This window comes from Lolium perenne, chromosome 7 (assembly GCF_019359855.2).
Source record: "Lolium perenne isolate Kyuss_39 chromosome 7, Kyuss_2.0, whole genome shotgun sequence".
In the NCBI taxonomy this organism is placed as follows: domain Eukaryota; kingdom Viridiplantae; phylum Streptophyta; class Magnoliopsida; order Poales; family Poaceae; genus Lolium; species Lolium perenne.
In genome coordinates, this window is record NC_067250.2 from 247807769 (window position 1) to 247822157 (window position 14389).

At 48.6% G+C, this 14389-nt stretch overlaps 1 protein-coding gene across 1 annotated transcript; it reads left to right on the forward strand.

The window, feature by feature from the left end:
- Positions 1 to 1322: 1322 nt before the first annotated feature.
- On the forward strand, positions 1323 to 2458 carry LOC127313218 (pathogen-associated molecular patterns-induced protein A70-like). Its single transcript, XM_051343774.2, has one exon. It carries the CDS (start codon positions 1427 to 1429, stop codon positions 2177 to 2179), a length of 753 nt encoding a protein of 250 aa, XP_051199734.1. The 5' UTR covers positions 1323 to 1426; the 3' UTR covers positions 2180 to 2458.
- The last annotated feature ends 11931 nt before the right edge of the window (positions 2459 to 14389 follow it).

The window sequence follows — 14389 nt, forward strand, 5'->3', positions numbered from 1 at the left end:
GAAACAAAAACATTTCACTCCATATAGTGTGTTCATCAATATCTCTATCATCAAAAGTTGTGCCTTCCTTAGCATATGTCCACTCACCGAAAGAGCAATTGCCGGATCATCATCCACGTGTGCCATCACTCACCCTGAGTGTTAGATAGGCATGCATGTGTAGTGACACCGTAAGGATCATTTCTCTCCGTAGAATCCTCTTCGACTAAGGTTCCCACCTCAAATATATTTCATGGTGAGAATATGTCATAACTTTCGGCTCCACTCATCAAAATACTGGCAATACTCACACAACCCTTTGTCGCGGTCTTGAGTATCATGCCATAGTGTTAAGTCGGTCCATAAATTCCGTGAGACTTCAAAAGCTATGCCTTCTTTCCGCATCCGTCCATGTACCAAAATAACCCTTCCTGGATCACCATCCACGTGTATTCACCAACTGATGTATTTATGAACCGAACCAATACTTTCTAGAATAGAACAACAACAAATTTTCTCGCGAATAATGCAAACTAATCTTGTGAATTACACGTGTCACCTAAGGAGGTTATTGTATTTTTTTCTCACTAGACACAATCGAATTCCATTTCTCACAATACATGGATGCATCTCTAGCACCGTCGTGAGGAGGTGGACGCCTTTCTCCATAGAACCTCTCTGGCTAAGGTCCCCACCTCAGATGTTTTGACATGGTGAGTGTGTCGCAGCTTTTGGATTTGTGAATCGGAACAAAAGCAATGCGCAAGCAATGTTTTATCGCGATCTAGAACACCGTAGCAACACCGCCAACCCATAAATCGACGGAAGAGTAACTCTAACATGAAAAGACCTGCCTCTTTTTGCGTCCGTCCAAGCACCGAAAGAACCTCTCCCGGACCACCGTCCACGTGTATCGCCACTCGTCGACCGATCATATTGCAACCTATACTTTCCAAAATATTAACAATAACTGTTAGAATTGTGTACACATGAATCGAGGCATAGCCGGTGGTTGGGATGGGGATGATCCGCCGAGGTTCAAGTGTCCGCACTCGCATCTGGGTGTCGTCCACGCAATCACTTATATAATAAAATAAAAATAGCACTTTGGTTTCTTCCCCTTAAGCCAATTTTTTTTTGAATTGTGTACTTTTCATCCATGAATACACAGACATGGTGATAAGAGTGGCATAAAACTAACTCTCTTTTCAATAAAAAAGAAGGAAAAAATGTTGTAGACAGAAAATGTGAAATCCACAAACTGGCGCTCCCCTCCCCTCCTCCTCTCCCATGTGCACGAACCGTCCCCACCTCCGTGGTGGCACCTTTAAATAACCACCACCACCCCACTCCCCCACCACCGCTTCCCTTCCCTTCCCACCTCCCATCCCCAAAACGCCAAAACCCAAACCCCACTCCGCCGAGCAGCAGCAGGAGAAGCGGCGCAATGCTGGAGTCGGCGATCCCGGCGCTGTGGAGCACCGTCCACGGTTGGTTCACCCCGGCCGTGCTCTTCCTCGTGCTCAACATCGTCATCGGCACCATCGCCGTCAGCTCCAAGGTCACGTCGGCGGCGGCGGGCGGGGAGGGCGGTGCGGCTGAGGCTGCGGCTGGGGCGGCGGCGGGCGGCGAGAAGAGGGGCCTGTCCCGCGTGCCGTCCATGGCGCTCGACCGGCTGCGCTCGTTCAGGCTCTCCCGCCACGCCGCCGCCGTCCCCGAGCCTCCCGTGGCCGGGTTCGTGGATCTGGGGCTCGACGAGTACCTGCCGCCGCTGGAGAAGGAGGATGCGGCGCTGGAGGTGGGGGAACATCAGGGCGAGCAGGAGCACGACCACGCGCACATCGAGCGGAGCATGTCGGAGGCGGCGGCGGAGCCGGAGCTGCCGCGGCTGCCGGCGCGGCTCCGCAAGTCGGCCAGCGACAAGTCCGCGTTCGCGCACTTCGTGGCGGAGGAGGACGTCGAGGCGGTTGAGTCCCGCAGGCCGGCGACGACGAGGGACCGCCCCCGCCGCCCCCTCGTGGTAGCGGAGCCGGAGGAACCGGTGTCGGAGGAGGAGCCGGAGGAGGCCGCCGGCGAGGTGGACGCCCGCGCAGACGACTTCATCAACAAGTTCCACCACCAGCTGAAGCTGCAGCGCATCGACTCCTTCATGCGCTACCGGGACACGCTCCGCCGCGGCCAGGCCACCGCCCAGCAGTAGAGCCAGCGAATCCGGAGGAACAACCAAGCGGGCTAGATGGAAGAATGAGAAAAAAAAAATCCGGGGAGGAAGCAGAGGACATGCCGACATGGTCTCTGGTACCTTCCTTCCTCGCCCCTTCTGTTTTGGTTTCTTCTTCCCTCACCTTGGATTGGATGCTAGTAACATGTTCTAGTTTTGGATAAAAGCTCCGCAATGTGGTTCCATCATGTCCTGTGAATTACTACAGCTCTGCGGAGGCCTTCGGGAAAGATATTGGTAGCTTAAAGCCTGTGTAAATTCGTTGCCCCTGTTCTTCAGATTTTAGTTTCGCTCTCTGAAACCGTGTCCAGTGAAACTAACCCATCTCTGCAGGCTTGTATGTACGGAGTATGGAACAAACGTAAGGTGAACATTGGGTTGCTGTCATTAGTTAGCAATAGCAATCTTCTCACAAAATCACCATCGAATTCATCCGTTCTTCCTATTGCGCAGACGTGCTAGTGACCGATCGCCCAGCCCAACTTTTTCAGCAGGTTGCTGACACTCTTTCAGCTATTCTTCACCAAGATACGCCATGTTTTTGCAAGGCATCAATCACAGATTCTTAAAAGAACATCAAAGCATTGTTGGTGCCGTGAAAAGTTTTCGTTCAGTTTTAGTGCCATGATCCCTCTGGATGGTACGGCCAGGTTTAACTCGAGTAGTTTACTCCTTGCTCCGCTGCTTGACGGAGGCGGAGAGGTGCCTGTCGTCCCCTGCAACCGCAACGACCGGTCTACCCTACGCCGTCGTGTTCGGTCGCTTTCCCCCTATTTATTTTACTCGCCTTCGCCTGGACGGTGCGGGGGTTTCACATGGAAGGACGGACGGTCGACATCGCGTCGACGCCCAACGCTTCAGCCCCATTGGTGGCGACACTTGCTGCTTGCGTGGTTGCGCTTAGCTTAATGCGGTTCAGGTCGGCGTCTGATGCGGATTGCGGCCTTTCTAAATACAGTTAGCCGTTTGACTCAAAGTACCCCTCTAAAAATTTATCCTATGATGGTTGTCTGATTTGTATGATTGATTCCCATATAATTTTTTTCTAACAAATCAGTAGACTTCGTAGCAAATCTAACATTCACTATCCTTCTAACCTGACAATTGTCTGATTGTTGGAGTATGGTTAGCAGCAATGAGCAAAGGCAATTTAAGCATGTTTTGTTCAAAGGATTTGCAGAAGAATCTTGTAGGATTCTTACCAGTAGGAAACTTTTTTTTGTACGGAGGTCATTTGATTCAAATAATTGAAACCTCCATTTTTTTTATGGATTGCAGTGTTGACCTTGTTAGCAGCAACATGACATGCTGTTTCTGCTCGTGTGCTTATAGAATACTTTGAATCAAACATGTCGCGTAGCTCTTTTCAGTAGTCATTTGCTTTTCGTGCAGTGGAATCAAACGAATTGCGGTGCATATGAAATCCTATATGTTGTTGCAATCCAAGTTTTTTCTGTTCCTACATGTTCGTATCCTATGAAGAATTACGTAGGCGTTTAAGGTGGTGCTAACCGTGAGAGGAATATCTGTGTGGCTTTGGTTAGTGGGCTAGTGGCTGCTGGTGTGGAGTAACCGGGACCCCCTTCCCGCGAGATGGTAGACATCGACAGCACCCAGCTGCGTGCTGTACCGCTGCTGTTCCAAAACTAGCAGCAACTTTGCTGATGAAAAGTGACATCCTGATTGTAGCCGAGTGCCTCCGTTCATACGAAACTCCGAAGTCCAAAGTGCGCATTTCATCTGGAGATAAGAACAGTCGCACTTATCACATTTTCCTCTGTTTTATTTGGTGGTAACTTCCGCGTGTTGTTTCAGTCTCTTTTCTCATATACAAACACAGATTCAGACTACGTACAACTCTACTGTGTACGGTTGTACGTACGTATGTGTGGCAGCTAGATACTCCTCCGTCTGCTGTTTCCCTACATAGGTAATGTGTGGTGCGCATGCGAGGCGTAGACATCGGATGCCCTGGACACAACAAAACCAAATGGGATGAATGAAGGGTGTCTTTTTTGACTAACACATGATGCTTTCTAGCGAAAGCTAGCGGGTGCTGCTGAATGATTGGATCGATTCTCCTCCTACTAGTCCTAGGATTGGAAGATTGTGAGAGGAGGATACGTGGACAGCAATCTCATCATGTTAGAACAAGAGGATAACCACATTGCTTTTCAAAATATTGCACGTTCATTGCCATGTTCCAATCGATCCCTCGATCTCTTGCGAATGCTCGATACCACCATCAGTCTAGATCGACGGTCCCAACAAGTACATCACGAGTTGAGGTACAGATTTTCCAAATGTGCAAGCAGTCTCCTAGTCAGACGGCCAGACCGAACCGAACCGAGTTCATCTGAATCACAGTGAAGTGAATTCCCAAAGGCCAAAGCACGGACCCTATGTTGTTTGAAGACAAACTTGACAGCCTCGATCGCCCGTGCGCGGGCAACATTGTGACATGCATAAATTCAAAATAAATGTGTGCAACGGAAGCGAAAGACCAACTCAGTGCCATGAAGCTCATGCAACCCACTGACCAACCAAACTCTGGCCAGAGACACTCATACACAACCACCACCACCACGTACGTGCTGTCTTAGAGCATCTTCAATCGCGTCCCCCAAAGCGATTTAGACGCACCGGACAAAAAAATATTTCCAGCTGCGTCCCCCTAAATCCGTTTTTTTTCCGGCGCGGTCCGATACGGTGTCCGGCGCCCCGAGGTCGTCCCTGCCCCACAGGGGACGCGCCGGACACGCCGGACACAACAAAAAGCGAGGCGATGCGTGGCGGGACCGACGCGTCAGCGGAAGCCTAAAACCCCATCGCCTACCTTTGATCAAGCGACGTTAATGGCATCCTAGTTTTCCCAGGCGATGCAGGGACGCGTCTCGTTGTGCATGGTTGCGTGGCCGTTCGCGTCGGCGTTATTGCGTGCAACCACCCGCTGCCGTTTCGCCTGCCGCCGCTGTACATTAAGATGCCCCGCGGTTCATCCCAATCTCTCGGCGCTCCCAAATATTCCCCTCGCCGCCCCCAGATCTTCTACTCGTCGTTCCAAGCAATGTCTTCGTCCTCCCGCAAGATCGCCGCGGCGAACGGCTTCGGCCGCAGCAGCCTCACTGTGAAGGAGGTGTGGGCGCTGTACCGCGCGGGATATCCCGTCCCGCTGGACATGCACCTGCCAAGCAGCGGCGGCTGGAAGATGGCCGTGAACGGCATAGGCGTCCCGCCGCCGCCGATGCCGGGCACAGAGCGCTGGAAGGCCGCCATCAGGGCCCAGCGGGCTGAACTCGGCGCCGAGGAGCGGGCCGATCCGACCTGGGCGGCCAAAAACAACGACGCCTGGTGGGGCACCTCCTTCCAGGCGAAGTACGACATGGAGATGCGCAACACCACCGGCCTCGTCGGCGGGCCAAACAGCTGGAACAAGGAAGGGCGCGCCCTGTTCTGGGGTGTTCCGGAGCGAACCCTGCAGAACGTGATCGACGACATCCACAACGGCGCTCCAAGGTTGGAGGCGCCGTCCTCGCTGCAACCGTCTCCCGCAGCGCAATGGCAGCCGAGGAGGATGTACTCGTCCTCCTCAGGACCGGCCCGATCGACGCCGTCCTCGTCGTACCGCTTGATACGTCTCCAACGTATCTATAATTTCTGATGTTCCATGCTTGTTTTATGACAATACCTACATGTTTTGCTCACACTTTATAATGTTTTTACGCGTTTTCCGGAACTAACCTATTAACAAGATGCCACAGTGCCAGTTCCTGTTTTCTGCTGTTTTTGGTCCAGAAAGGCTGTTTGGGCAATATTCTCGGAATTCGACGAAACAAAGACCTAGTATCTTATTTTTCCCGGAAGACCCCAGAACACCGAAGGAGAGTCGGAGGCGGGCCAGAGGGTGAAAGGATCGTATGTCGCACCTAGAGGGGGGGGGGGGGTGAATATGTGGTAACCAATTTTTAGTTCTTTTTCCAATTTAGGCTTGACACAAAGGTAAATTCTCTAGATATGCAACTAAGTGAATTTACCTATATGACAAGACAAACAACTAAGCAAGATATAGCTACGCAATAAGAGATAGAATATGATAGAGGTAACCGCGAGTGGAGCACGCGGAGACACGGAGATGATTCCCGTAGTTCCCTTCCTTTGCAAGAAGGTACGTCTACGTTTGGAGTAGTGTGGTTGCTACGAAAGCCAAACCAACAGCCACGAAGGCTTCACTCAGATCTCCTATGGGCAACGCCACGAAGGCCTAGCCCACTTCCACTAAGGGATTTCCTCGAGGCGGAAACCGGGCCTTTACAAGGTTCTTGGGGCACACATCCACAACCGAATTGGAGGCTCCCAAATCTGTAACAATACAACAATCAACAACAATACATCAACAACAATCAACTAGGGAACCAAATAGGAGCACTAGCAAGAGGGCCCTCAAACAAATGAGGGGGAAATGTAAATCGCTTCGGTGAGGATGTAGATCGGTGTCTTCTCCTTCGAATCTCCAAAGATCAAGAGCTTTGGTTGGGGGAGGAAGGAGATCTAGCAAATCTTGTGTTCTTGAGGTGGCTCTAATGGAGGTGAGGCTTGGCTGATTTTTGAGCAATGATTGAGCAAGCTTCCAAGGTAGAAGAAGGGGGGTATATATACCCCCCAGAAATCCAGCCATTGCAGTCTTCGGGGGGCCAGATAATCCGGCCTAAGTTGGGGCCGGATAATCCGCCCCCCCCCCCCCCCCACCAAAAATCCGGCCTATGGAAAAATCCGGCCAAATGTCCGGCCAAAAGTCCGCCCCATGTCCAGGGCTGCTTCGCGTCTGGTCCTTAGCCATTTTTGAGAGGGCCGGATATTTCGAGAAAATCCGGCCCGGATTATCCGGCCCTGGGGAATTTCCGGGCAAAAGTCCGGCCAATAATCCGGCCCCTATACTGAGCCACATTTCCTCTGGTCCTTAGTCGTTTCTTGGGGGGCCGGATATTTCAAGAAAATCCGGCCCGGATAATCCGGCCCTATGGAATTTCCGGCCAAATGTCCGGCCAAAATTCCGGCCCCTGTACTGAGCCACAATTCCTCGAGTCCTTAGCCAGAAATTGGGGGTCGGATATTTTGCAAATATCCGGTCCGGATTATCCGGCCTGGTGGTCCTTTTCAGCTGTCTTTTGACTCGTGTTTCCACACAAGACATACACATATTCATGTACCTATATACATCCTGCACCACTTCATCAAACATTAGAGTATCGCATACATTGACATCAAACACACAAAACATATTGTGAGAGATGTTCTTTCAATCTCCCCCTTTTTGGTGTTTGATGACAATATACAGATTTGCAAGAAAATCACTATAGAGAGCAAGCATGTTGGCAAAAACAAAGAGGCATTCCCCCTACATGTGTGCATACAAGTAATTTGCATTTGAATACAAATACACAACATATAGGTGTGAGGTGCCTCAACACTAGATATATCCAACATGACAAATATGTAGTTGAGACAAGTGATAGAAATCATACCCATATGGAGATATATAATACCGGATATATAATATCACACACCATATGATAAATCTTGGTCTCAACATATAGAAATCCGAAATCCATAGCAAAATAGCATAAAGTCTCACAACCACAAATAGCACATAGTTTTAAACGATCACACCAACAAGCAGCATAGTTCAAATAAAACACATAAAGGACACAAGCAATTAAGAGAATGATAAACGCGTATGCTTGTGCCCTATCCACCATGCAAATCCCCGTGAGATCCTAATAGAACACTTCTCCCCCTTTGGCATCGAGACGCCAAAAAGGGGAAAAGCGCGATGCTAGTCGCCCCATGAAGATCACTCGGAGTCCTCTTCGTCTTCGGATTCCTGTTCCTGTTCCTCTTCATCTTCTGTGTCAGGAGCAGGAGGAGAGCTACGAGTGTAGTTGGCCCTCTGGATGCAGTCCTCAAGATCAGCCCATGGAACCTGTGAAGAGTGCCACCCACTGTAACCTGGGTGAACTGGAGGCTGAGGTGGAGGACCTTGCTCACCACTGAGCTTGTGAAGAATGAGTGCCTGGGAATGCTGGATCTCAGAACGCTCTCGGCTGGCCGCAAAATTCTCCTGATGGATCTCAATGTTCATGCACAAGATGTGGCGCTGGAACCAAGTGAGCTTCTTCACATGTTGCTTCATGGTAGGAATATCAGCATGACGAGCGGGGGCAAAGCCACTAGCATGGGCATCTCCCATGAAGGAGTCAGTGGCCGGGGCAGCACGGGGAACCGACTTCTTCTTGTATGCCTTCTTGAGAGAGTGCGTCTCCTTTGGGTACTGGCTCAAGTCTTCGTCCAAAGCCGCAACGTTGTTGATGAGGAGCTGGATATAGGGTGCATATGGCATGGTGGTCCGGGAGACCACGGCATCATGAATCTCGTTGAAGATGTAGTGCATGACATCAAGAGAGTAGTCTTCCTCCTCATCACTATCACGTGCACACTTAAGGCTGAGGTGCAAGAGGTCCACAAGTGCTCCACGAAGTGCATCATTGTTGCCACCACTAGGAGCAATGGTAGCTCTAAGGAACCGGAGCACTTGACTGTAGATGGGGAGGAGCCCCTTGGTAGTACCAACCTTCCCAGTAGAGTCATAGAGATGATACAGCACCATCTTGTCCGTCTTCTGAGGACCATGGAAGCGAATGCCACCTTCAGCTGGAAGTCCAAGAACAGACGCAAACCGGCGCAAGTTTGTCGTACAGTGAGTGGAGCCCGTCATCCATTCCATAGTGTAGTCATCATCATTCTTGAAGGCCAAAGTAGCAAAGAACTGCTTAATCAGCTCTGGACTATAGTCGCACTGAATCTTCATTAGATCCTTCAGGCCCATCCTTCCAGTCACCCAGATGGCATCCTCAAAGTGATTATCCTTATCCAGATCATCCACATTGATCGCTTGCATGTGTCACACTTTCTTCATGGGCTCATAAACGTCCTTGTAGATGTACTCTTGCTCCATGCACCAGAAGCGTCTTCCCTCTATCTCCTCATCCCTTGCAAGATCTTCATACCAGTTCTTCATCTGGATCGCTGCATAAGAGATAAGGTCCATTGCCTTGTAGTTCTCCCTCACTTCCTTGTTCTTCCGCCTGGCAGTGACGGACTTGCGAGGTGCATTGGGTGCAAACTCGTCACTTGATCGCTCATGCCTAGGGCGTCTCCGACCACCCCGAGAAGCACCACCTGTGAGAAGCAAAGATGGATAGCAAAAGAGAAGATAATGCTCATAAGTCATGTATGATACAGTAATGTACTCTAGAAACATACTATAAGTCGATACAAGTCTAGACAAGATAGATTGAATCAACACTGCAGCAGCGATGAAGCTCCAGGCCGGATAATCCGGTGCCCCCGGGGGGCGGATAATCCGGCCAGGCCGGATAATCCGGTCTGCGCGGGGGCCGGATAATCCGGCCCTGCGAGATTGGCAGAAATTGCAATCAAAAGCTTGTCTACGACCAGATCGGCCCTTTAGCATGCAAGAGGAGTATACTACACATGATTTAGAACCACTAAACACCATCTCCACCAAGAAAATAGCCCATACAAATCACAACACCTAGGGTTAGGGATTGTGAGTCATACCCGCATCCATTGGGGAAGCCGCTTGGAGGAGATGAGAGCTAGGAAGGAGGGGCACCTGATCCACCCAAGAACTCCGAGAGGGAGCGGACGGGGCGGCTCCGGCGAGGAGGGGAGTCTCCGGCGATCTTGAGAGGAGAGAGAGGCACGTGGGGGGCTGGTTGTGAACCGTTTGCCCCCCCCCCCCCCGCGCCCTCGGCCTCAGCCCTTTCAAGATCTGCCCAGGCCGGATAATCCGGCCCTAAGTAAGGGCGGATAATCCGTCCGGGCCGGATTTTCTGGGGAGCCAGGGGGCCGGATTATCCGGTTTTCTGGAAAATTCTAGAACACCGGAAATCCTGCCTATCTTTAGTTGGTTATTTGCGAACCCATATGTGGTGCAATTAAGTATCACCTCACATATAAGATGCATATTTACCAATAAGATGGGGCAACCTAGATCATCCGACCGAGAAACCTCAAGCTCCAAGTTTTTTACCAAACATGACAAATGAGCAAGATGGTAGTGGCTTATAGGAGAGTGTAGGCTTAGGTTTAGAGGGTACAAACTGTTAATGGTACATGATCACTCAAGTTTGCAAGATATGAGCAAATAAGGCCAAACTAGAGTGATTTCCCATAAGAACATGGAGTTGTCAAATAAAAGGCGATAAGACCCAAATAACTCCAACTCTTCACAAAGAAGAGTGTGGTGGCCTAGGCCACCAAATATGAGTGTTGTGGCATGGCACCGCGAAGATATATCTTGGGTCCAAGCCACTACTCATCATTGAAGCTCACATATCAACATATGATATAAAGAGAATGATTTCTTAATGTTGGCATTATGGGGGGAGGGATAGCTCAATAATTTAAACCGCACTCCCCCTATTTCCATGCCCACATCTAAACCAAATAAAGTTTTGAGATGAAGGTGTGTTTGCAAGATGGTCAAGCTATACTCTTTGAATCAATGATATTTAGCTCATTCCTCAAATAAGAGAACCTTGCTTCATCAAGAGGCTTCGTGAATATATCGGCAAGTTGATCTTTGGTAGGAACATAGATAAGCTCAATATCACCACGGGCAACATGATCCCTAATGAAATGATTCCGGATCTCAATATGCTTCGTTCTTGAATGTTGCACCGGATTATAGGCAATCTTGATGGCACTTTCATTGTCACATAATAGAGGCACTTTGTCACAAATGACACCGTATTCCTTTAAAGTTTGCCTCATCCATAACAATTGAGTGCATCCACTTGCGGCGGCAACATATTCGGCTTCGGCGGTGGAGAGAGATATACAATTTTGCTTCTTAGAAGACCAACACGCCAAGGACCTACCAAGGAATTGGCAAGCCCCGGAAGTTGATTTCCTATCATCCTTGTCTCCCGCCCAATCCGCATCGGTGTATCCATTGAGAATAAAACTTGAGCCTTTAGGGTACCAAATACCATATCTAGGGGTATCAACCAAATACCGAAAGATTCTTTTGAGAGCCATCATGTGGCTCTCCTTAGGAGAAGCTTGATACCTTGCACACACACCAACGCTCAACACTATGTCCGGTCTAGATGCACAAAGGTAAAGCAAGGATCCAATCATGGAGCGATATACCGTTTGATCCACCTCTTTACCATTGGGATCAAGTGCAAGATGACATTTGGTAACCATAGGGGTGGCTACACTCTTCAACTCGGTCATCTTGAACCTCTTGAGCATGTCTTGGAGATATTTTGCTTGATTGATGAAGGTTCCTTCCCTCAATTGCTTGATCTCAAAACCAAGGAAGAACTTCATCTCTCCCATCATAGACATCTCAAACCTATCGGTCATAAGCTTTGAGAATTCATCATTGAAAGCTTTGTTAGTAGAGCCAAAGATAATATCATCAACATATAATTGGCAAACGAAAAGCTCCCCATTGACCCTCTTAGTAAAAAGAGGGGGATCGATTAGCCCAACATCAAATCCACGGTCTATCAACAATTCCTTAAGGTGCTCGTACCAAGCTCTAGGAGCTTGTTTGAGACCATAAAGTGCTTTATCAAGCTTATAGACATGGTTAGGAAAGTTGAGATCCTCAAACCCCGGGGGTTGCTTAACATAAACCTCTTCATGCAAAGGACCATTAAGAAATGCACTTTTCACATCCATTTGTTGTAACTTAAAGTTATGATGCGATGCATAAGCAAGAAGGATACGGATGGACTCAAGGCGAGCCACGGGAGCATAGGTTTCTCCAAAGTCAATTCCCTCAACTTGAGAGAACCCTTGAGCCACCAATCTTGCCTTGTTCCTCACAACATTTCCAAACTCATCTTGCTTGTTCTTGAAAATCCATTTAGTGCCTATAACATTGCGGCACCCCTTTGGCTTCTCTACTAAGGTCCATACTTTGTTGCGCTTGAAGTTGTTGAGTTCTTCGTGCATAGCTTCCAACCAATCCGAATCTTCAAGGGCTTCAAATACTTTCTTGGGTTCCACTAAGGAGATATAAGCATGATGGTTGCTAAAGTTAGCCAATTGCCTTCTTGTGGAAACTTTTGCCCTTACATCACCAAGAACCTTATCATGTGTGTGTCCACGAAGTTCAAGTTGTCTTTCTCTTCTTGCTAGACGACGGGCCTCGATCTCCTCCTTGGTTCGTTTTGGCCTTGGAGGTGTCACTTGATCAACTTGATCATTTGGGTCCCCGTCTTGACCTTCAACTTGATCTTCCTCAATTTCTTGAGATTGCTCAATCTCATGTGCTTGATCTTGAACAATATTCGGTGAATGACAAGAATTGATTGGATCCTCATTGGAGCCATCATGAATACTTGGTTGATCTTGTCCTTGATCTTGCACACAAGAGGGAGGGTCTTGTTCTTGTTCTTGGGTTGGTGCATCATTTGCTTCACTAGATGGGGTTTGTTGATGTTGAGAAGATGAGGGCTCCACCGTGGTAGAGCATAGTTCTTCCCGAGACGCCACACCGTTTCCCTCAGTGGGGCGGAAAAATCCCACACCCATTCTTACTATGGAATCTTGAGGTATTTCATCACCTGCACAAACATCAACTTGCCCCACTTGGGAGCCATCATTTTCTTCGAACTTCACACTACAAGATTCAATGATAATCCCGGAGGATACATCAAAGATTCTATAAGTATGAGATTCGGCACTGTAACCAACAAATATACCCTCCAAAGCTTTAGGAGCAAATTTAGATAAACGAACTCCTTTGATTTTGTAGAAACACTTACACCCGAACACTTTGAAGTATGAGATATTAGGCTTGTTCCCGGTGAGTATTTCATATGGAGTCTTGTTCAAGCCCTTGCGGAGATAGAGCCGGTTAGAAGAGTGGCAAGCGGTGGAGATGGCTTCGGCCCAAAAGTTATAGCGGGATTTATACTCCGCCATCATAGATCTTGCCATATCCATAAGAGTCCGGTTCTTCCTCTCCTCAACACCATTTTGTTGAGGGGTGTAAGCAGCGGAATATTGATGTCGAATCCCCTCATCACTAAGAAAGTCATTGAGTGTATAGTTCTTGAACTCGGAGCCATTGTCACTTCTTATTGCCATAATGAGGAGGTTGTGTTGGCGTTGCACCTCGGTAGCAAAGTCAATGAATATTTGTTGAGTCTCATCTTTCGTCTTGAGAAAGTAGACCCAAGTGTATCTTGAGTAGTCATCAACAATCACCAAGAAATGTTTCTTCGCACCAAGACTTGCATGAGTCACGGGACCAAAGAGATCCACATGAAGGAGCTCCAAGATCCTCTTGGAAGAGATGATGGTCTTGCTTGGATGCGGAGAGTCATGCATTTTGCCTTCAACACAAGCCCTACAAACACGATCTTTGGCAAAAGACACATTTTCCATTAGTCCCACAATATGGTTCCCCTTGTGAAGACTTTGCAAAGTTCTCATGTTGACCTGGGCTAGGCGGCGATGCCTCAACCAACCCACGTCCGCCTTTCCGAATAGGCACATCGCACTTGTCGTGGTGGTCCCCGAAAAGTCCACCACATACAAGTTGTGTTCGCGATACCCAACGAAAGCGACTTTTAGAGTCTTGCTCCACAAGAGGACCACAATATCATTATCAATAAAGACGGCGAAACCCATCTTGCCAAGGGCGGAAACGGAAAGCAAATTGTAACCAAGGGTTTTGACAAGCATGACATCCACAAGAGTAATGTTGTGTGCAACCACAACCTTGCCAAAACCCAATACCTCGGATGTAAAATTATCGCCAAAGGAGACGGTGATATCATTTATGTTGGGCCTCAACTCCTTGACGAGGTTCTTGCCGCCGGTCATATGACTTGTACATCCACTATCAAGTACCCATTTTGAACCTCCGGCGGCATAGTCCTACACGAGATCAATTCTTGGATTTAGGTACCCATTTCTCAATGGGTCCTCTTTTGTTAGTAACAAGGGTCTTTGGGACCCAAATAGACCAAGCAACATAACCATCATATGGACCAACATACTTTGCATAAACATCACCATAATAATCTTTAAATAAAACATAGTGAGGATTATCAATTCCCGCATCATCATTATTAATGA

Excerpts from the sequence above, each read along its gene's own strand:
- LOC127313218 (XM_051343774.2), top strand. The coding sequence starts at position 1,427 with ATGCTGGAGTCGGCGATCCCGGCGCTGTGGAGCACCGTCCACGGTTGG.